This window comes from Pholcus phalangioides, unplaced genomic scaffold, assembly GCF_987345545.1.
Source record: "Pholcus phalangioides strain wild (caught in Gottingen) unplaced genomic scaffold, Ppha-v1.0 ptg000017l_1, whole genome shotgun sequence".
Taxonomy (NCBI): domain Eukaryota; kingdom Metazoa; phylum Arthropoda; class Arachnida; order Araneae; family Pholcidae; genus Pholcus; species Pholcus phalangioides.
The window spans coordinates 37663444-37685092 of NW_028301610.1; the positions used below are offsets into that span (position 1 = coordinate 37663444).

The 21649-nt window shown below is 37.7% G+C and overlaps 1 protein-coding gene across 5 annotated transcripts in view; it reads left to right on the forward strand.

Annotated features, from left to right (window-relative positions):
* LOC149072996 (uncharacterized) overlaps positions 1 to 21649 on the forward strand; it is a 174888-nt gene that overhangs the window by 125335 nt on the left and 27904 nt on the right. For all 5 annotated transcript variants that reach the window (XM_089246890.1, XM_089246889.1, XM_089246892.1 and 2 more), the window contains 2 exons: positions 4238 to 4478; positions 8970 to 9141. In XM_089246890.1, coding sequence (XP_089103016.1) covers positions 4238 to 4478; positions 8970 to 9141 — 413 coding nt within the window. The remainder of the gene's footprint in view (positions 1 to 4237; positions 4479 to 8969; positions 9142 to 21649) is intronic.

The window sequence follows — 21649 nt, forward strand, 5'->3', positions numbered from 1 at the left end:
CTAAATTATTTTTTCGTCAAGCTAAAGTTGGCTACGATTATCCTGCAAATTTATGCTCATAAGTTCCATTGCAGTAAAACCCCTCTTAACGGACACCCCTCAGATGTGGTAACCCCCTCTTTTACGGCCAAATAATAATTTACAGTTGTATAATATATGAAAGTATGTATTTCAAACCCCCTGATTAACGGTCACCCCTCTTTCATGGACAAATTTTTTAGTCTTGTCAGTGTGTGCAAAAAAGAGGTTTTATTGTATATACTAATAAAAATTTTCAGGTAATTAGATTATTTAATTTTCTGTAACAATATTTGCTGTTTGAAATTAATTCGGAGTTGAAGAAAGATAACCTCAAAGAGAGTTGACCCATTTTTGACGACTCTTAGAATTTGTGACCAAATCACGCAATGTTTTTATATATATGATGACTGGCTATTCAAATAACATATTTTTGAAGTTTCAAAACATTGGACATGAATTTAGAATGTTTTTTTTGTAATTAAAGTAAATTTCCAATTAACTAAATTTCTAATTAATTGAAATTAATCATAATTATAATTTTGGGAAACCTCATGTGACAAAAAAAAAAAATTAAGGAAAAAATTATTTCTGTTGATAGGAGAAAAAAATTCAGATAGAAAATTGGAATGTAATTTGAGAATTTCATGTTTTAAAAACCTCCTAAAAAATCAAATTTCATTGTAAACAAATTTTAAAAAACACTGATACTCATTAGACCTTTTAGTTTCCAAAAATATTCATTTCATGAAAACATTTATGTGAAAACTATCTGAAAAAAATATTAAATAAAGCATCGCACAAACGCAATGTTAGTAAAAAAAATAGAAAACCTCATGAAAATATTGATGATTGCAACGTCTCATATATTATACACACGTACTGTTCCGAGACAATTCGGTGTTATCGAGGGATCGATCCCCCTTTTGGATCTGCACCTGTCCCAGGGAGTTCCAGCGGCCAACATTTTTTTAATATACAGTCAAACTTCATTAGTGCATCACCCAGTTAACACTTCACTCCGCTTACTAAGTCATATTTTTTCTCTACCAAGAGTGACTCATTAACAAGGTTTGACTGTATATTTGTGCAATAAATATTTCGTGTTGACTTAATTCAATTCAATAATGATCTGTTAATGGATCATTAGCAGATTAGTTCTGATGAACACAAAGAACCGTGGTAATGAAGAAACTTCATAAAAACTTTTTCATTTATCATTTTTCTCCGGATTTGCTATCAAAAGATGATTTTTTTCCAGATGGTGCGATGACACGAAGGGAACGTAATGTCCTTCTTATGAAATCATTTAAATACTTACTGAATCTGTTTGCAGACAAAGATTTATGGCTTCGCCACGTGCTGGCTATTCGAATTGCTCTGCCTTTTTTCACAATATAATTTTAAGTTCCTGACCACGAATTACTAAAATTTGCCGCACCTCCAAACTTGCTATCCCAGTCGCAGAAGGGACTCATGCCAGGGCCATCTTAAGAGTATCATGGGCCCCCGGGACAAGTGGTTTTCCGGAGGCCCAACCTGGTAAATCCTAGAAAATTTCAACCGGATCTCATTTTTGTGAGGCCTCTCTTCTCTTGAGGCCCCCGAGCCATTTGTCAAGATGGCACTGACTGATGCTCCGAGCCAGAGAGTTGCGCAAATGTTATCCCCTTTCATCTCTCCTTCAATATTAAAAGAGGGCGCCAAAATGTGTGCTTGCCCCGGCTGACCACGCATGGCGTTGTGTATCAGTATGTATGATGCAAGGTTTAACATTACATGTAGGGCTGCAGCTGGATACTTTTTTAACTGGAGCTAGCAAGCGTTTGGCATCCCTGTGTGAGGAAAGGTTAGGAGGAGTGGTTAAAGGGGTAATTTGATGCCCCCGCTAGTTCAGCACTCGGTACAGTGGACCAGCTCTCACTAGTTGCGGCTTTGTGTATGTATGTAAATCAAAAACTGCTTGAAAAGAACTGTAGGTGTGGAAATTGTCTTAGTGCACTCTTTGATATTACCTGCATACAATGTTTTGTCTAAATCAGCGGTTAACCTTTTTTGCCCTACGGAGCCCTTTCCAGTATATAATTTCTATGACATCACCCCTTAGGCCTATTTTTTATTTATTCATCAAAGTTAGACTTATTTTTATTATTCAAAAATATTAATTATTTTTTTCAAATTTACTGTTTTTTTTTTCCTCGAGCGGCCGCGGAGACCCTGGGAGTTCACGCGAATTTTTCATTGAAAAAACAACAGATAGACAGCCACATATGCAGCTCTTAGGAACATATTTCCTCCCCGGTTCATACTTATGCTTTTAATAAATGTTTCAAAAGTTTGATATGGAATTTTTACAAATATAAAGATTTATTATATTTGCAAATGTAATAAATTTTATATATTTTTATTATCCTTCAGATGTCTAATTATTTTTACTTCTGATAATTTTTTATTAATTTATTAGAAATGGTTTGGCCTCCTGGCAATTTTTTACTTTTTTGGATGAGATAGTAATTGGTTTTTTTGCTAAAACGTTATAATCAGGATCCAATGTATTTCATTCAAGTGTTATAAAATATATATCTTGGTTTTAACGGTGTAATCGCGTTACTTTATGAATGTCTTATAACCGAGTTTTAATGTATGCTCATGTAGGAAAGCAATAATTATTTATTAGTTCGAAAATTTTTTTTTATTTTTTATTATCAGTGCAAGAGTGCCAAACAAAGAATTCATTTCTGTCGAATGGAACTTCACCATTCAATTCCTGGAATTTGTCTTTTCTCATTTTTATGGCAACCTGAGAAGAAGAGCAATTCCTTTGTCCAGTGCATCCGAAATCCAATCGCCCTCCTTGTCAAACCACTTAATAGACAATGGAAGACAGCAACCGCGAGTCCAGCCAAACCGTCATCAGGGTGTTCAAACATTTCCAATAGATGATGGCAGCTTTCTGGTTACCCCAACTGTCCAAATAAAAAGGGAATTTTCTCGGTTGAAAAAACCGCAGTCAGCAGTATTTTATTGACAGAATAAAACTATAGATGCCTTTCTCCCCCCCCCCCCCCCTCAAACCTCAACTGCCTGCAACCATGCCTTAGTCAGGTCTTGGCTTTACAGTAGCATCTACCCTGCTTGGGGGCAATTTGGATTCCTCTGGGACTTTGAGGGACATTGGTCAAAGCCTGTAAAAATGTGTGGGAAAAGCCACATGCAGAGACACTTACGAATGAAGAGATATTTGTTAGACTGGAAACCAATTCCCCAGGGGGAAAAAATGGTTCTGGAAACCTAAAAAGGAGGACAAAACAAGTAATTTTCAGGAGAATTTTCGAATGACACCAAAAATGAGAATGGTTGGTAACCCTAATCAAGACCCCCCCCTTATTTTATTAACCCCCCCCCCCCCCAGGTGTCGCTACTCATAGCTTGGAAACCACTGATATAAGAATACAATCCAGCATGGTTCATTTTGTCAAATGGGAAAAGATCACAAAAGTCACAGAATTTTGCTATTTGGTAGACACCCTGTATTTTTTGTGTAGTACATAAAAAGTGCTGTGCAGTATACCACTGTACAGTGTGGAACAACCTATTGAGTTTTATTAATCAACCAATCATTTAGAATTTTTTGTTGAGAATAAATACTTATTAATGCATTTTATTGTGTGGTACCAACAACAATGATTCAGAAGAGATGTCGACAACAGCATAAATTTGGTGGTTACTGATGGTAATGCCATCTTTCAATTTTAGAATAACCTCTCTATAATAGTTTTTTCTTGGTCTGCAGACTGTCATTATATTGAGATTTTACTGTATATATGAAGTGAATTAAAATATGTCAATCTCCAATTTTCAAAATAACAGATTACACCAGAACTTCACAAATTTTGAAAATATTTAGGTGCTAGCCAAATTTTTTAGGACCCAAGCAATTTCTTTTTTTTTTCTTTTTTTTTTGCAAGAAAACATTAAAAATTTTTTTTTTAATTTTTCCGGGACTCAACTCTTTATGTTGGAAGGTACTTTATAATAAATTATTTTGTTTCATCCTCAGACTGATTTAGCAGTCACATACAGAAAATTTTTGGCTCCTATATAGACTTTCTAGTTGACTAGCACTTTAGATTTGTCAAGCCCTGAATTATACTGTATCCTAAAATGTGCTTTTGATGCTTTTCAATAGCTTACGAATCAATTTATTTTATTCATTTAGCGATGAGGGAGAGCATGCAGATCACTGGATTGTCACAGAGAGAACTACTTCCTGCATCCGATCTCAAAGTAGAAGATATGCATCTGGCCAATAGATCGTCGAAGCATGAAATGCTTGCATGTTGTTCGAGACTTTTTGTGTTGGAGCAAGAGAACAACAAACTTCGCCAACATTTAAAAGCGAAAAGTCTAACTTGCAAAAAAGCTATAGCAAAAGTTGAGAATCTTCAAAGAGAGTTGAGGTAAGTTTTTGTTTTTTCCCCAGGTGGATTAGTCTTTTCAATTTTGAAACTTTTGATCAGATTGTGTTGATTAATTAAGGTGAAATTTTTAATCACGATTGATGAATTTGTAACAATCCGCTTTTCATGTATCATCGACAACACAACATATTGAATCGGCATTCTGCTCTGGTCTGAAGAGTCACAAACATCGACATGGCTATCTCCGTACTTACAGACTGTTGGCCACAGTCTTTGGTGAGCTGCCGCACTCCCCCTCCCCAGAAGCGAACTTACGGTCTGGGAAATGGACAGTTTGTCCGGAACGTGTTTTTCTTGTCTGAGGAACGGGAGGCGTAGGCAAAGTAATTGTTGTTGATGACGGACTGGGATCATTCATGTCTGAAGACAGGAAGGCTGGTTTCAGTCTGTCCAGAGAAACTGTTCGTTTTTTCCCATGGACATCGATGTCGAATGTCTTTTCACGTCGTTGGATCACTTGAAACGGTCCATCATATGGAGCTAGTAGCGGCTTCCGCACTCCATCGTGCCGAATGAATACGCGTGAGCAGTCCTTTTAGATGAGGGTAGATGAAAATACTCTTTGGTTCATGACAAGATGTCTGTCATGGTCGTAATTTTGAAAAATGTTCTTTGATAGTCTCAAGTTCTTTTGATGATATCTCCCTCAGAGTAGGATCGAATATTTCTCCAGGAAGTCTGAGACTAGTGCTGTATACCAATTCCGCTGTGGTCGCTTTAAGATCATCTTTGAAGACGCTACGGAAACAGAGTTATATGGTGGGCAAGGCAGTACACTAGTGCTGTGTTATATGCCTTGATGGCAGCTTTGAGTGGTCTGTGTAGTTCCTCTACGAGGCCATTTGCTTGCGGGTGATATGGAGAGGATCATATTCGTTGAATTCCTAGTACTCTTGCCAGTGCTAGGAAGAGAAGCTCTCGAATTGACGGCCTTGATCTGTTGTACTCTTTGATGGCACCCCGAAGCGAGATATCCATGTTGAGTAGAATGTGTGAGCTACAGTCTCGGCGCCGATGTCTTTAATCGGAACCACCTCCGGCCAACGTGTGAACCTGTTGATCATAGTTAGACAGTAGGCATTGCCACCAGAAGGAGGAAGAGGACAAATTATTTCAAGATGGATGTGATCTAATTGCTCAGTTTGGTCAGGAAATAAGCCTAATGGTGTTTTCGTATGTTGTGTTATTTTAGATTTTTGACAAGCTATACATTGTCTGGACCAGTTATTACAATCTTTATTTCATGAAAACCAGATAAAGCGAGTCTGAATCAATTTAGTTCAATTAATTAGCTTTAATTCCTGGATGGGAAATATTATGAATGGTCTCGAAAATCTGCTTACGAAATTGTTCTGGTATATATGGTCTAGCTGTGCCAGTAAGAGACGTCATGAAATAGTGAAGTATGTGAGTCTGGCAAAGTCACTTTTTTGAGTTCTAATCCTCATGGATTTTGTAAAAGATCAGTTAAAGTTTGGTCGCTTTCTTGTGCTTTCGAAATTTCGTTATAGTCAACAGGATTGGGCATTGAAATTGATGCAGTGCGGGAAAGTTCATCCACGGGTATGTTTTCGCTACCCTTGATATAGTGTATGTCAGTAGTGAATTGGGCAATAAAATCTAATTGCCTGCATTGACGAGGAGAAGCCTTGTCCAATTTTTGCTTGAAGGCGTATGTCAATGGTCTGTGGTCCGTGAGTAGAGAAAAGTCCCTAGCTTCTAACACATATGCCAAAACTGCTTTATAGAAGCATATGCAGCCACAACTCGCGGTCGTACCCACTGTAGTTGCATTCTGCGGGAGATAATTTTCTAGAAAAGAATGCAAGCGGCTGAAACTCGTCAACCACCTGAAACAGTGCACCGCCAATGGCAAAATCGGATGCATCTACTTCAAGTACGAGTTTGGCATTGGGAAGAATGTGCTAACAGGGTGGAGTTGGACAATGGTGTTTTGGAATTTTGAAATTCCTTATTTGCTATGTCAGTCTAAGCAATTTCTCTGTTGTCGTTTTTTTTCCCGACCCTTTTAAATAATTATTCAGTGCAGTTTGTGTATGTGCTGCGTGTGGTAAAAATTTGCCAAAATAGTTAAGTCGTCCAAGGAAACGTAGTTCTTTTAATTGTTTTTGGTCTTGGATAATTGAGAATCGGCTCAATTTTTTCTGGCAAGGGTTTGGTGCCTTGTTTGGAAATGGAGTGGCCTAAAAATGAAATCTCCGCAGTACCGTAGATGCATTTGGAAACATTAATTGTGAGGCCATAGTTATTGAACCGTTGCAAAACAGTGCGTAAGTTAACCTTATGTTCAGTTTCATTGTCACTGAAATCTAAATGTCATCTAAATAGACATAAAAACTTTTCAGATCGCCAAGAATCTCACTCATAAATAGTTGGAAAGATTGGGCAGCATTACACAAGCCAAAATTCAGGTAAGGAAATTCAAATAAGCCGAAAGGTGTGCGAACAGCTGTTTTTGAAACGTGGTCAGAATGAACAGGAATGTGAAAGTACGCCTGTATAATATCAAGTTTTGAAAAATAACTTTCCACTTGAATCAACCATAACTTTATACTCTGCCGCTATATGGGCTGGAGTTTCAAGGCAATGTGACAAACTTGTAGGTTTTTTGGTGATGGGTCAGGTGGCGAAGGGTTAGGAGAGTTACCGTTAGGCATTTTTGGATAAAGACTATTGTGCGAATCTAGTTATGTAATTGCGAAAATAAAAATATTTGTTATCCTGACCAAACAAAATAGAGCGATCACATAAAGGTCCCACCCAGATCATAATGGCATCGGCGGTGCTGCACGCATTGGGCTTCAGCTGAGTAGATTCTTCTTTTTGATATCAGAAGGTTGCGTTGGTCTTGGTCACCACTGTAACAATCTGCTTTTCATGTATCATCAACAACACAACATATTGAATCAGCGTTCTGCACCGGTCTGAAGAGTCACAAACATTGACTCTGTGATCTCCCTACTTGGTGACTGTTGGCCACAGTGTTTGGTGAGCCGCCACAATTTTTTTGCTTTGATCAGTCAGACCAGCACCAGCTATTTCTGAAAGTGGCAGATTGGTGCAGTGGTAAGATTCTTTTCTTCCACCATGAAGGTTACTGCCAGGGTCCACAAGTTCAATCCAATAAATAAAATTTGAAAAACAAGTTATTTATTTAGCCTGGGGCAACCACCAATATATACAGTATCTTCATGTCCCGCCAAACTCCATCTGTTGAAAATTGTCATATGGTGACATGACCAGAATTGATGCGCTGTAAAATGATAGTTATTGCTGAAGGGGCAAAAAAAAACCTGCTTAACAGGGAAGAATAACATTTCAGGAATTGATTTTTGGTATTTTATAGAAAACCCTAAATTGCATTGCATTTGAATGAAAAATCCCTAAAGAAAATCCTTCTGTCTTTACAATCCTGGCTAACCAATAGACTGATCGTATGTCCTCAAAAAAAATATGGAATTTAGGATTTTAAATGCAAAAAGAAGAGCTAAAAGTATGCTAAGTTGTCAATTATTATTAAAATTGCAAATGAAAGGCTACTGCTAATCATAGTAGATTAAAATTGATTCAATGAAATAAAATGTTAAAAAAAAACATGACAAATATGGAACAAATATTTATATTTACAATTTAAAATTGTCATTCAGCAAAATAATTTTGATATTTGATTTCAGTAAAGAATAAAAACTTGCAAAGGCTTTATTGAAAATGACTTTTCTTTTTGTATAAAAATAAGGTTAGGATAGCCAAAATTAGGGTAAAAAACAAATGTCCCAGGAAATATGTGTGTCTTATTTCTACGTATAAAGAAACATTCACTGATGTATACATACACCCATGTTTTTGGATTCTTGGAATGTGCTTGAGAACCGTAGCATGGGAGTGTATAGAAGAAACCCATATACTGGCACCAATTGAGGTTTGTCTATTGCAAAGGGTGGCAGCAGCTCTCATCTGTTCTCACCAATTTAAATAAATTCTCATTTTTCTTGATATTATGGAATTGCTGCTGACTCTACATGTCATTATCTTAATTTAAATAGGGCACATTTAAATACCACATACAGACCTGCCAGAAATCCGGGAGAGGCCAGGCCCGTCATTTAGGGGGGCCGTTGCCCCCCCAGACTTTCGAAAATACACTAAAAATGGTTTTATATATATATTAAGTACATGTGCTTTGTCCCCCCCCCCCCCGGAAAAAGTTGAAATGACGGCCCTGGGAGAAGCTCTGGATTTCTGTATTCCAAAAGTTGGCACATATGCACATAGGTCATATGGTCATTTATTGAAGTCTTCTAAAAATCCCTAATTTTGCTCTTCTATTTGTATGACACATTTTCTTCTGCAGGGGAATATTTCATCACATGACAAACTACAGATTTTTGTCTGGGAATTGGTACTTATGTGTGTGGAATAAAAAAATGAACATATGAATTTTTTTTACAGAATTTCACAAATGAAGGTTAGTATTGCTGATGAAGAAAAAAAAGCAAATGAAAATCGCATAAACAAACTGGAGGTGGATTTAGAATTACTCCGTGAAGATTTGATAACTGAGAAGCAGGTGGTGACAAATGCTATTGATAGCCAGTCTCTGGCTGAGTTAGAAGCAAAAAAAGTGAGTTCAGTTTTAAACATGATCATTTTAGAGATAAACGGCTTTTTTCTCATCCCAAAATATCATTTAAACATTTTCTGGATATTATGCTGAGGTGAACTCAGTCATCTTTTCTCTGCCGGGACTCAAACCTATGCCATTTTGTGGTGTACAGGGCAAGCACGCTACTATCTACATAACTGGAGACACAACCCTGCCTTGCTTATTTCACACACTGTGGCGTGAGGCGCTGAAGTAGAGACATAAGTAGCACCTCTTGTACCTTAAAGAAATAGGCACGGTAGCCCAGGTCGATAAGATACTCACCTAAAGTACGAAAGGATATTTAGAGGTGTCGCGAGTTTGTTACCTGGTTTGTCCTTGTCAGAAAACTTTCCTGACAAAGGGGTACAATAAAAATGGCGACATGACTGCAGAAAAAATTGCTACAGCAGGGAGTCCCCATCGAAGGGTTAGCGCGACCAACCTCTCAGTGAGTATAAAAAAACAAGCCTGCTGTTCGGAATCGGCAATAAATTGTAGGTCCTGGTCTAATTAGCCCTCTTGTGTAAAAAATGATCGTGGTGTGACAAAAATGATGAAATTACCTTAAAGAAATGGTCCCCAGGTATGACAGTACAGATAAACATGGACAGCTTTTGTTTTTCTCAGCCCAAAATATTAAGGAAACAGGCGGGCCATTTCCTGAAGTCAAGAGAGGCTACTAATGTGTCTACTTCAGTGCCTCGTGCCACAGTGCATAAAATAAGGCAGGGTCGTGTCTCTAGTGGTGTAGATGGTAGTATCATGCTACTACTTTTTTTTTTTAGTTTTTTCCAGGGATTACTAGTCTATTAACATATGAAAACCTGGTGATTTTCTTTATTTATATGAAATTTTATATACAAGAGCTGGTAGTTTTTTTTTTTAACATAAGTGATTACTTGATACTGCATTTGTGTTTCATGTGTAACAATAATTGTAGTTTTGTCTGTGCACAGACGGCAATTTGTGAATCCGTGTCTAAACCTGCCGCTCTACCAACACCAGCTAGAGAGCTTTGCTCTAGCCTACGGCAAAGCTGATCATTCATTACTAGTGACAAGCTTTAAGCCAATGTCCGCACATGCATCTACTTCGATGATTTGTTCAGATACGAGCCAATGGCGTTTTTTTTTTTGGTATGATTTAATTTGTAAGTAGTAATGACCAGTGTTATCTAAAAGAATAATTTCGGAGAGTAATTTAAGATCAGATAATGAGCATGTAGTGCTGCCCGCACGATGGCGCTGGCGTATCTTCCCAGCTTGTATAATTATTAGTGTATTTTCTGCTGGTGGCATCACAATGAAAATCGGGAGTCAAAGGCGTCTGGCTCGGTTTGTTTATGGTTGATGTTGTCCTCGTGATGGTGTCACCGATGCGCGTGTCTGTGTCTCACCATGCAGGGGCCACATTTTTCTCTACCAGCATTTACGTTTATATTGTGTAAATATTATCCATTGTAAATAAAGTGTAAATATATAAACGAAATCATTTCATAGATGAACTAAAGATTGGTGACATCGGACGTGAAACAAAAGAAACCACCATGGCAGAGGTGAGTGCCGTAGTTATACCGCCATTCAAACGTGCGTGATGTATCGTTATGGTTCGTGATGTGTGAAAGCACTTTTGAGTTAGCCGCTCCGAAACCGATAACAGAGTCAAAAACAAAATACAACTACATCGTTTCAAGCCTTCCTCCAGATAACGCATCTCTAGTACGAGACATTCTCATGAACCCGCCAACTTCGGAGCCATACGAAAAACTAAAGCACGAACTAGTCACACGTTGTAGTGAATCCTCGTCTACACAGCTTAGGAAACTTCTCGCTGGTGAGCCATTAGGAGATCGGAAACCGTCTGACATTCTTTGTGAATTAAAACGAAGAGCGGAATCTTTCAGCGTTTTGGACGAACTATTGACAGAACTCTTCCGGCAACAACTGCCCAAATCTACTCTATCTATACTCGCGGTCGTAAGCCCACTAACCCTTGAAAAAACGGCAGAGCTGGCCGACAAGATCCAAGAAGCAAGCCCACCTCGTGTAGACACGGTGAACAAAAGTCAACAATCGGACACAATCGCACAACTCCAAGAAAAGATTGCCCAACTACGCCGCGAACTGAAAACAGTTTTGCGTGTGCATTCCCGTAGTGTTTCGCGCTCGCGTTTCTCCCGTTCAAAGAGATCAACATCACCACCTACGTTGCCGGATAGGCAATTTTGTTGGTACCATAAGACATTTGGCAATCAAGCCAGAAGGTGCACTTCACCATGCAGGTTTACAAAAAACGACGAGGGCGGAGAGTAGTCGAGACGTGCTCCCTGCCAATGACATCTCGTCGCTTATTCGTAGTCGATCGAAGTACCAACATTTCATTCCTTGTAGACACTGGATCTGACGTTTCAATACTCCCATCATGCAGCACGGACAAACGTCAACCACTTCTCTAACTTTCCGCTGCAAATTTGTCTCCGATAAACGACTATGGTGAGCGAACAGTCACTTAAGATTTTCAACTCAGCAGTGACTTCAGGCGGACTTTCCTCTTGGCCGCGGTACCGAAACCGATTCTTGGAGCCGATTTCTTGTACAACTTCAATTTGCTTCCGGACTTACAACGACGATGCCTCCTCGACATGAGGACGAAACTCACTGCAAACTGTCAACTACAGAAGTCAGAAGTGCACTCAATCAAACTTTTCGACAGTGACACAACTTATCAAAGCCTGCTCAGAAATCTTCGCTGAACTCCAAACCATGCTGTGAGCATATCATCGAGACAACAGGTAGGCCAATTTTTGCTAAAGCTCGCCGTCTCTCTCCAGAAAAGTTATCTTGCGCCAAAAAGCAATTTCTGGACATGCAAAAACAAGGATTATGTCTGCCATCAAACAGTGCATGGGCCAGTCCAATTCATATGGTCAAGAAACCTAACGGTGCGTGGCGTATCTGCGGTGATTACCGTCAGCTAAATAAGATCACCACACCAGACAGATATCCCATTCCTCATATCCATGGCCTAACCCACATGCTTCACGGGACTGCAATCGACTCGACCATCGACCTCGTCTCGGCATATCAACAAATTCCAGTGGCAGAAGCTGAAGTGCCCAACACTGCCGTCATCACGCCTTTCGGGCTTTATGAATTTCCTTTCATGCCCTACAGACTTTGCGATGCCGTCCAGACATTCCAGAGATACATCGACCAAGTGTCATAGGCGTAAAGTTATTGAAAGTGTTGGGGGGGGGGGCTCAGGTCCTATTCAACAAAACCTCATTAATACGACTCGCCATATAAGTGAGGTTTCAATCATGCCGCCGAAACAGCGGGTCAAAGCGTCGTATAAATGCAGAAATCGCATAACTGAAACCTTATTGAAAATGAACCCCCCCCCCGCGCTCCCCTTCCGTAAGAATATCCCTACAGAAATCTCGAAATAAAAAATTAAAAACTATGTAAAATTATATAAAACTTGTAATTTAAAATCATATTTCATAAAATTAAAATCAAGAAAAATTTTATTACAAAAAAATTACTCAAAACACCGTGCTAAGATTGACATGCATTACTGATTCTTAAATCTCAAACACTCTTATGATGTTTTTGATCAGTTTTGAATAAAGATTTGAAAATAGCCAGTTCGTTTGAAATTACCCAGTTTTGATAAAGATTTAAAATAAAAAAAATGTGTTATTTAATAGCTTAAACAAAAAATCGTGTTTTGTTCGGTTTCTATATAAAAGCAAAAAGTCAACAAAGCATTGAGCTCAGGTCCTTTGAAAAAAATCAGTTTTTTCAGAAAGAACGTTAAATGCGGGTAAAATGGTTTTTCCGTATTTAACACTGTTCTTCCCAAAGTTTCCTCCGAGTTTTGAATTTGAATATCTCTGTGAATATTGCACCAAGAAAACATGGAATTTGTTTATGGCATGGAATCCGGCACGGTATAGTGCCGGACTCGTGATGCGGGGATCCGGGTTCGAACCCCACAGTGGTGGTCGGCTGAAGTTTGTTTTCTGTGGTTCCCAACTTCAAGGCGCAAATGCGAGCCGATCTCCCCGTTAAAAAGTCTCGCCACAGAGAGCAACAGTCCTACAACGGTAAATCATTCAACCATAACACTTCACTCATAGTTAGAAAAACTGGGGGCAGATGACAGCACTACACATAACAAGCATTACACCGAAACAAACTTTACGTCAGGTTGCACTACACGTACACGCACATTCCCGCATGTACCGATTCGTTGGGGGTTCGTTGGGGGGTTCCGCGGGGGGGGGGGGGGTGCATGTGTGGTGTAGCAGTAGTAGGTAGGGACTCCAAAAAATGGCTCGGGGATCCATGATGTTCTTAAGTCAGCCACTTCGTTGGGCAATTTGCCTGTTGTGGCGTTGTATTTGTTTGTGTATCAGGAGAGACAGGGCAACAACTTTCTAAATGGAAGTTATAGGACGGGATAGTACAAAAATTCAGATTTTTTATTTTGTTACACATTGTATCATAAAAACTAGTACAGGGTAATTTTTGAACGCCTTTCGAGCATTTTTCGAATTAGAATCGTTCCTCTACGATAGGGACGTATGGTCAGGCGAAAATAATTGTAAATGTTATGGTCTGTACAGAGAAATGACTCGCATACTTTGAGCAACACCAATCATTTCTGACTTCTGGCGTCCCTGATTCATTCATTGGGATGGTAAATTGCTACCTGCTTTAAATGTGAGAGATTTAAAGAGTGAAAGACTACCTATATCACTGTTACATATAAAGATCAAGAAAAATTATTCGGGATGCCAAAATTAGAAAATTCTTCAGGGAAGGAGCAAGCTATGGGTATATGGAATGTTCTGAAAGATTAGGGATTGGAAGATAGGGATTGGAAGATAAGGCTCAAATTCTCCAGCCAGTTCCAACATTGGCCGTATCAATGGTACGATTACATTTCTAGAGCATTATGCAGATCGAGAGATGACATATTTTCCATGTCGGCACCACATGTATTAATTAGTGCTATGAAGTTTTTTCGAATATGATGTACCTCAAGTGACTAGTAGTCCAGATGTTTTCAAAAAAAAAAAAACAGAGAAAAATAGAATAATATCGAAAAAAAAAATTATATGGACGGGTATAAATACTTGAACGAAATGTGTAGTGAAAGTGAAATACTGAATAAAATGTGTTTTAATACACTGAAAAATGGAAAACTGAAGCACAATTATCTGGAGCTCGTTGAATTATGTATAGTTTTTCTTGGAAGGAACTCTGAATCGACTATCAAAATCTGGCCACCAGTGGCTTTACATCATGCTCGATGGATGGCAAAGGCAATTTATTCCTTTTAAAATGTTTTTATTTAGACAGCAATTGGCTTTATAAGTGTCTGAAGTGAACAGTCTGAAGAACATTTGTTTGTAACTCTGTATGTTAAAGCATGGCTGAATAGTTCATTGGCAGTCGGTACTCCGTTTAATGATTTGATGTTTTTGAAAGATATGAAGAAATACGAAAACATAAGGATATTTCTTCAGTTGCTTTGAAAAAAATTTTGAATCACCTGTGATATTTAAATGAAGAGTCAAGAATTTTAGAAATTTTTGATAAAAATGTTACTATTGCATCCAAAAACTGCATCGTGGAGAATTTGAAACGGGAAAATCTTATATTAACCCATTAACGCCGGTTGGTAAGAAAATTTGCCATTCTAAATTTTAAATTTTTTTCTTTGCCAATAAAAGGTGGAAGTGGTTCCACTCATTATTTTTGTCGTCGTTAGTGGGTTAAGAACACTGCACTTTTATTAGATATTCACCTCTGATTTTACAATGATATCATTTAACAAATTTTTAACAAGGTTTTCTAAGGAATATTTACAAATTAGGTCATTGAGAATTTAGATATGCTATCTAATAATTAGTTCAATGTTGTTTTTTTCAGAAGAAAAAATATAAGATTTGATTTCTCAGAAAAGTTTAAATTTGTCAAAAAAAACTGGATGTTGACATTAGCTTTCTGAATCTCCGTATAGATCTTTGGGATAGGGACAATTCTTATTTAAAGGCTCAAGAAACATTCAGGAATCTCAGTGTTGTGAATGGCACAGCCGAAAGAGGGGTGAAATTGATGCTAGATTTTAATGGGCTCTTAACTGTGGATGAAGAGTATAAGCAATTTCTTCTGTAGTGTGTCGAAGACCACAGAAAGCAGTACCCGGACTGCAGAAGGCTACTCTTAAACAAAAATTTATTTAAATATATTATTAAAAAGTAAATTTGTTTCATGTTTTTTTAAAGATGTCATTTCATAATTTTACAGCAGAATCATAAAATTTCTTAATATGAGTAATAAATAACTATTTTCAAATGCTTAATTTTTAGCAAATTTTTTCTACATCTTCATTCAATCAAGCTCAATGAGGCAAGGGTTAATCTTCATATATTGAAGAAATATTTAGCATACTTTCACATTGTGGTAAAAGAAAAAAAATTAAGGGGTGGGGTGCTTAAAAAATTTTAAATAAATTTTTCACCATTATAATAAGGGCCACCCTAATAAATAAATAAAAATGTGTGTGTGTGTATATATATAATATATTAATATATATATGCATGTATGTATATATATATATGTGTGTGTGTGTATATATAGTCTGCAACATTACCATTAGGTCTCTGCAGTAACTCCTTAAATCTAGTCATTATTATCTAGTCATTATAGTTATTATTTTATTGTTTTACTGCTGCTGGTCACCTCATGTTTTCATTCTGAATGTTGCCAAATTCCATATTGTATTATTTTACAGTGTTATTTTTGTTCCGTGTTATGTAAATGAGAAATTGTCAAAATCTTACGTTGATTTTAGTGCTGCTTTGATTCGTATTTTGTTTAAGCACTCATCTTTACTACAGTGTTTCGCCCAGTTAGGTGTATAGGGGTCATGGGGGTGGCAGGGGCGTAGGGGGCATTGTGCCCCCCCCCCCAGACTTCCAAGTCTATCTCCTATCTCCGCCTATGATACGGGTAATCTCTCATCCATCACCACATGAACTGAACGTTTCACAGCAAGCTTTGGCACTATCCTAGTCACTTCGTCGCCTTATGGTTTGAACAGTAGCCTGACCGGATGCCTCTCAGTGTGCTTCGACATCGCCTCTCCACTTTCTCATCGCCTTACGGTCTGACTAGAATTTCCTAGTATAGCTCATCCTGAATAACGTGGACTTCTGCCACAGGGGATAGATGCCTGCTGACATCCTCCTTGTACCCTTCACCTCCAATTTTTGGCCGCACCTACGTCAATGTTTGGACTAGTACTATAAGTGATGAATAGAGATGTGCAGTCATTCTTTTTACGGAACTGTTCCTTTTGAGATCTTTTTATTGAACCAGCTCAAGTTAACTACATAGTTGATTTTGAATGTGAAGCTACCAATAAATCAATTTAATTGCCTACAAAATTTGAATGGTCTTTACTCTTTGGGAATAAACTCAGTGGGGGGGGGGGGGGCGACTTTCTATTTCTAAGAACAGATTATTTTTTTTACGGCAGGTAGAATCTTTTTTGAGGATTTCCCGAGGGTTTATTTTCACCCAAGCTTTTCATCTGGGTAGTGGGCACCACTAAAGATGGGTTTATTCCTATTGCAGACCTGCCAACTCTCCGGATTTAGGCGGAAGACTCCGGATTTGTTAAAATTTCTCCGGATTTTGGCAGAAAATATGATTTTACTCGAGCTTTCACGTTGTCGTGACGTCAATGATTGCTGTCGTCATTAGGGAAAAAACCCATATAGGCCAGCCATAGTTATTTCCATCGAGCAGGAAGGCGTGATATCATGTATCAGAGGCATGACCCTGGTTGCTGAAATTTCTGTATAATCTTTATTGTATCCCATTAACAGCTGTGCGGTAAACACAAAGTTTTTTGGCAGCAGCTTTGTATTTTAAAGTTTTTTAATTGCTTCCGCTGATTAAATATGCCTTCAGAGAGAAAATATAAAACTTTAAGCTGTATAAAGCTAAATATAAAGCTTTTAAGAGTACATTTTATACTCAATATTATGAATCGCTGATAGCATCCACGAAAAGAAACTTATGTTTTATGAACAGTATGTAGATGTAATTTCTCTATTCTGTGTGGAATTATATTTTGCTCGGGTTGGGGGGGGGGGAAGGGGGTGCAATACAGAACCTGCCTCAGGAAGGGGGAATGGAACTTTTTCTTAATTGATGGGAAAAAAAATTGAAACAAATGTTTTTGTGAATTTTTTTTTGATAGTCTAAGAGCGCCCGGGGAGGGGGGGGGGTACCCCCCCTCGGGAGAATCTCTCGATTTCTGGATTCCAAAAGTTGGTCTGCTATTGCCATCAAGGGCACAAGGGTATTTAACTGCTTACCTGGTAATGTCTGGGAAAAACCAATTATTTGATAGTTCATTGAAATCTATTATGGGATGATCCATATATTTTGTCTTTCTGTCAAGTGCAGGTAAAAAAAATTACAGTAGGTGTGAGCAAACATTTATTAAAAATGTTATAATAATTTTAGTTACATCAATAATTAATAAAATTTACACTATTTTACACTTGCACGCACTTTAAATTTTGTAATCTATTTCTTTTTTCGGGCATTATTTGACCCATTTTATAAAAGAATGCTTTCGCAAGGAACTGAACTGGCTTGTATGCAATGCCTTCGCATTGCTATTTTGTACAAATGGGGGTATATTAACTTTCTTCGATCCCAACAAAGTAAAGGGTGAAACATCCTAGGTAAAAGTGATTGAGATAAGTATATATTTCCACGATACTAGCTGCTTTAGGGTTTTGTATTGCTATTAGAGCTACTACTATTAGAGCTACTACTACTTACTGTTTCTTCATCAAATTTCGCTCAAATCTTGGACGAGCTTGGAGTATCCGGGACAAAGGAAATTTGAGATTTTTAAAAGGGGGGATCGTTTTGATCCATCGTGATTGTTTGGATTTTTGTGACTAACCCTTCTTAAACTGCATAGAATTTCTTTGTATTCTTAAACGTGGACTTTTTAAAGCGGTTGTCAAGCAACTCTTATTCAGGGATTAATTCATGCTCCTCTGATATCAGCCTGTCACCGATTTCTTTTAGCAGCTTATCGCACATTTCTTTTAAAAATTTTAACATGTCTTTGACAAAGTCTTGAACAAAACCATTGCTTAACTTTTAGCAGCATTCAATTTCAATGACACTCTTGAGGTTTGCCTAAGACCTGAGAGAGCATGTAAAGTTTGTAAGCTATATCAGGTTGAGTGACCATAGATAGAAACACAAGGCTTCCAATAGCTTCTCTATAAGGAACGTCAAGGGCTGGAGCTGTAGACATCTCTGCTGTTAAGCAACACTTTTCAATAGGTGTGCCTACTGGATTTGCATCTGTCATATTGAAACGGGCTAAGGTTCGTCTGCAATAAGATTCCTGATGGATGAAAATCGATCCATCATCCAAGTAATTAATTTGCATACCCAAAAAGTACTTGGCATTATCGATTACAACTGCAAATTTAGATCTGAATTGGTCAAGAAATATATTTAACATTTCCAAGTCCTTGGAAAATATCAGACCATCCACATAAGGGATAAGAAAAAAGGTTTTCTCTTCATTAGCAAACAAACATGGATCTGAACTTGATTTTTAAGCCACAATTTCCTAGAAATTTGCTGAACTTATCATGCCAGAACCAGGGACTGTTTCAGTCCATAGATGGTCTTCATCAAGTTGCAGACCTGATTTGAACCATTCTCAAAACCTTCTGGCTGTTTCATGTAGATTTCTTCTTTTAGTTCTCCACGAAGAAATTCTTTTTTGATGTCATACTGAGCAACCTTTAATTCCTTCTTATCAGCCATGCTTAACATTGTTCTCGCAGTATCCCATAGCTGCCAAGTCTCCTGAATTTCAGCTTCATCTCTCAACCTCCCGAAAAATTCTTAAATCTCCTGAATTTTTACAAAAATCACAAAAATCCCTAATTGTCCCTAAAAATTCCCTACTTCATTTAAAAAGAATTCCTGCTTCTGAAAACACTCCCTAAGGAATTTCTTGTGGGGGAAAAAGTCTTTTGCAGGTTCTCCCCCCCCCCTTTTTGAAATGTCACGTGCCATAAATGTGGGGAATAGTGGGAAATTCCTTTTGTAATGAAGTTTTACAAACCCTCTGATGGTAACAAGAAAAGTTGTTTGTCTTATCGTGCAGGGAAATAGCTTAGCAGCCACTAGTCCTGGATAATAATTGAAGATTATAGTGACGTGCATGTGGTCAAAACTTACTCTTTTGTTGAAGTTATGTACATGCGATAACAAAACATGAATACTGATAAGCAAAAAAAGTTTAATCAATTTTAAAGATACTTATTCTGATGAATTTCCTTTCATCAAAAGTTCCAGAAAAAGGCTCACTTTTTCTTTTTGTACAAGTTGTGTTATGAACAGAAACATCGGTCATGGAAAGACTGTTATCATCACTCATGTGAAATGAAAAAAACATTGTCTTTTTTTCCCTTCATCTCCCGATTATTTTGGGGTCATTCACACAGAATGTTTGTTCACAGCTTTTCTGATTGAACACTATTTTTTTAGATCACCATTTTGAAGTTTTGGCCTCCAATTTCATTTGTTTTTTGCGTAGGGATTTTATTCCCAAGGGTTTAACTTCCATGTATGTAAAAGCCCTATTTTAATTTGACTTCAGTAGATTAAAAGGAAGTAAATCGTAGGGATTAAAATCCTTTTGAGTAGGATTTTATTCCCTATAATTCAACCTTTATTTGTAGAAAATCCCTATTGTATTTATTAGGGAGTGGTTTTAGCATAAAATGCGGGTTTGCGCGAAAATCTCCCAAATTTTCATTTTCAAAAGTTGGCAGCTATGTCAGCTCATTTGGGTTTGAAACCGTTCTCGTAAGTACGTAAGCGAATACCGTTCCCTGGTTTCCATTGCGCTGTGTATATATAAAGTATAACCCAGGCAAAGATTTTACACAAAGTAGTTATGCACGAGATTCTTGAAACTTAATTAGTTTAATTACGCTGTAGTTAATTGAATTAATGCCATTTGTATTCCCATATTACCATCCTTATTAAAAGAAATTAATACAACTCCATTCACAAATACTTAACAAATTCTTCTGTTGGCCCCAAAACATTTAAGTTCTTGACCCTGAATATTATGACCCATGATTTCATTACACCTCAGTTTGCTCCCAAAACAATTAAGAGAACCTACACTATAAATCACATATGGGAGAGAGAATACAATCCATGCATCACTCACCAGGTTCATTGAGAGACCCTCTGCAGTCTTTAGCACTTTAGAATATCGTAGCAGCCAGCAAACTAATTCCCGAGATTACAACTCTTGTCTTCACTCATCATCTCTTTTTCAGTCTCGTCCGTTACCGCCTTTCTCTCTAATTCCTTGTATCCAGATTTTCTCTTGCCATTTAAGATTTCATTATGGACGTCTCAGTCCCTTGGAAAACTCCACCCATTTAATTTGATATTTACCCATCATCTTTAAGTTTCTATTCGTTTCTTGAAGGTTTATTCATAAGATTGTCCATTGCTGATCCATCCCTAATTTCTTTGTCCAAGCGACTCTCCCTTCAAGACCCAGAGAACCCCAACGGCTATGACCTAACCTTTAACCTACATTCAAGCTTCCCATGACTAACATACTCAGCATTTTAGATCCTCTGCTATACTTTGATTGCACCCCCTAAATAAAGGGATTCTATTTCTACTTAAATGGCCATCATTTATTCTCAATCTTGAAATTTGCCTTTCATCCGTTGGTCCCCTTTATTTTCTACGATTCCCCGCTTTTTCTCCAAGACAACACTCCTCGGACGATCCTTCTTGCCTAGGGCACCCCTGGATTAACTAAAAGATTCCTTAATGAATGGCAATTGCCCCATCTACTTACATCGGTCTGTGATTGTATTTTAATTGGGACTATGTTCCCACTGGCTTGAACAAAGCTTCTTCCATCGACATGACGCCACTTACTTTAAACCCTCAAGAAATATGTCTACCATCCATAGACAACCATTCTTACTTACGTTCCTATTATTCAATTATTTGTTTGCTGTACTAGTATATCGGTTACTGTCGCCTGCTTATCGGCGCCTGGAGACCTACACCTCAATAGTTAAATCCAAAATAACAAATTTAAATACTCCAAACTATCAGTTTTAAATATGTCTGAAAATCATTTTAAATATTCCCTGTATTCTCTATTTTTATTTTAACTAGCACTAGCTAGTTAAAATTGTTAATTGTTAAATTGTTAAATAGCACTAGCTAGTTAACATTCCTCCCCTTTTTCTAAAAAAAAAATCAATTTTTTTCTCCCCATTCCATGGTGAGCGATGTGTGTGATACTCTCCTTCCCTTACATATGTGTCAGCATATTAGCAAACTACCATTCATGTTGCTAGAAATGA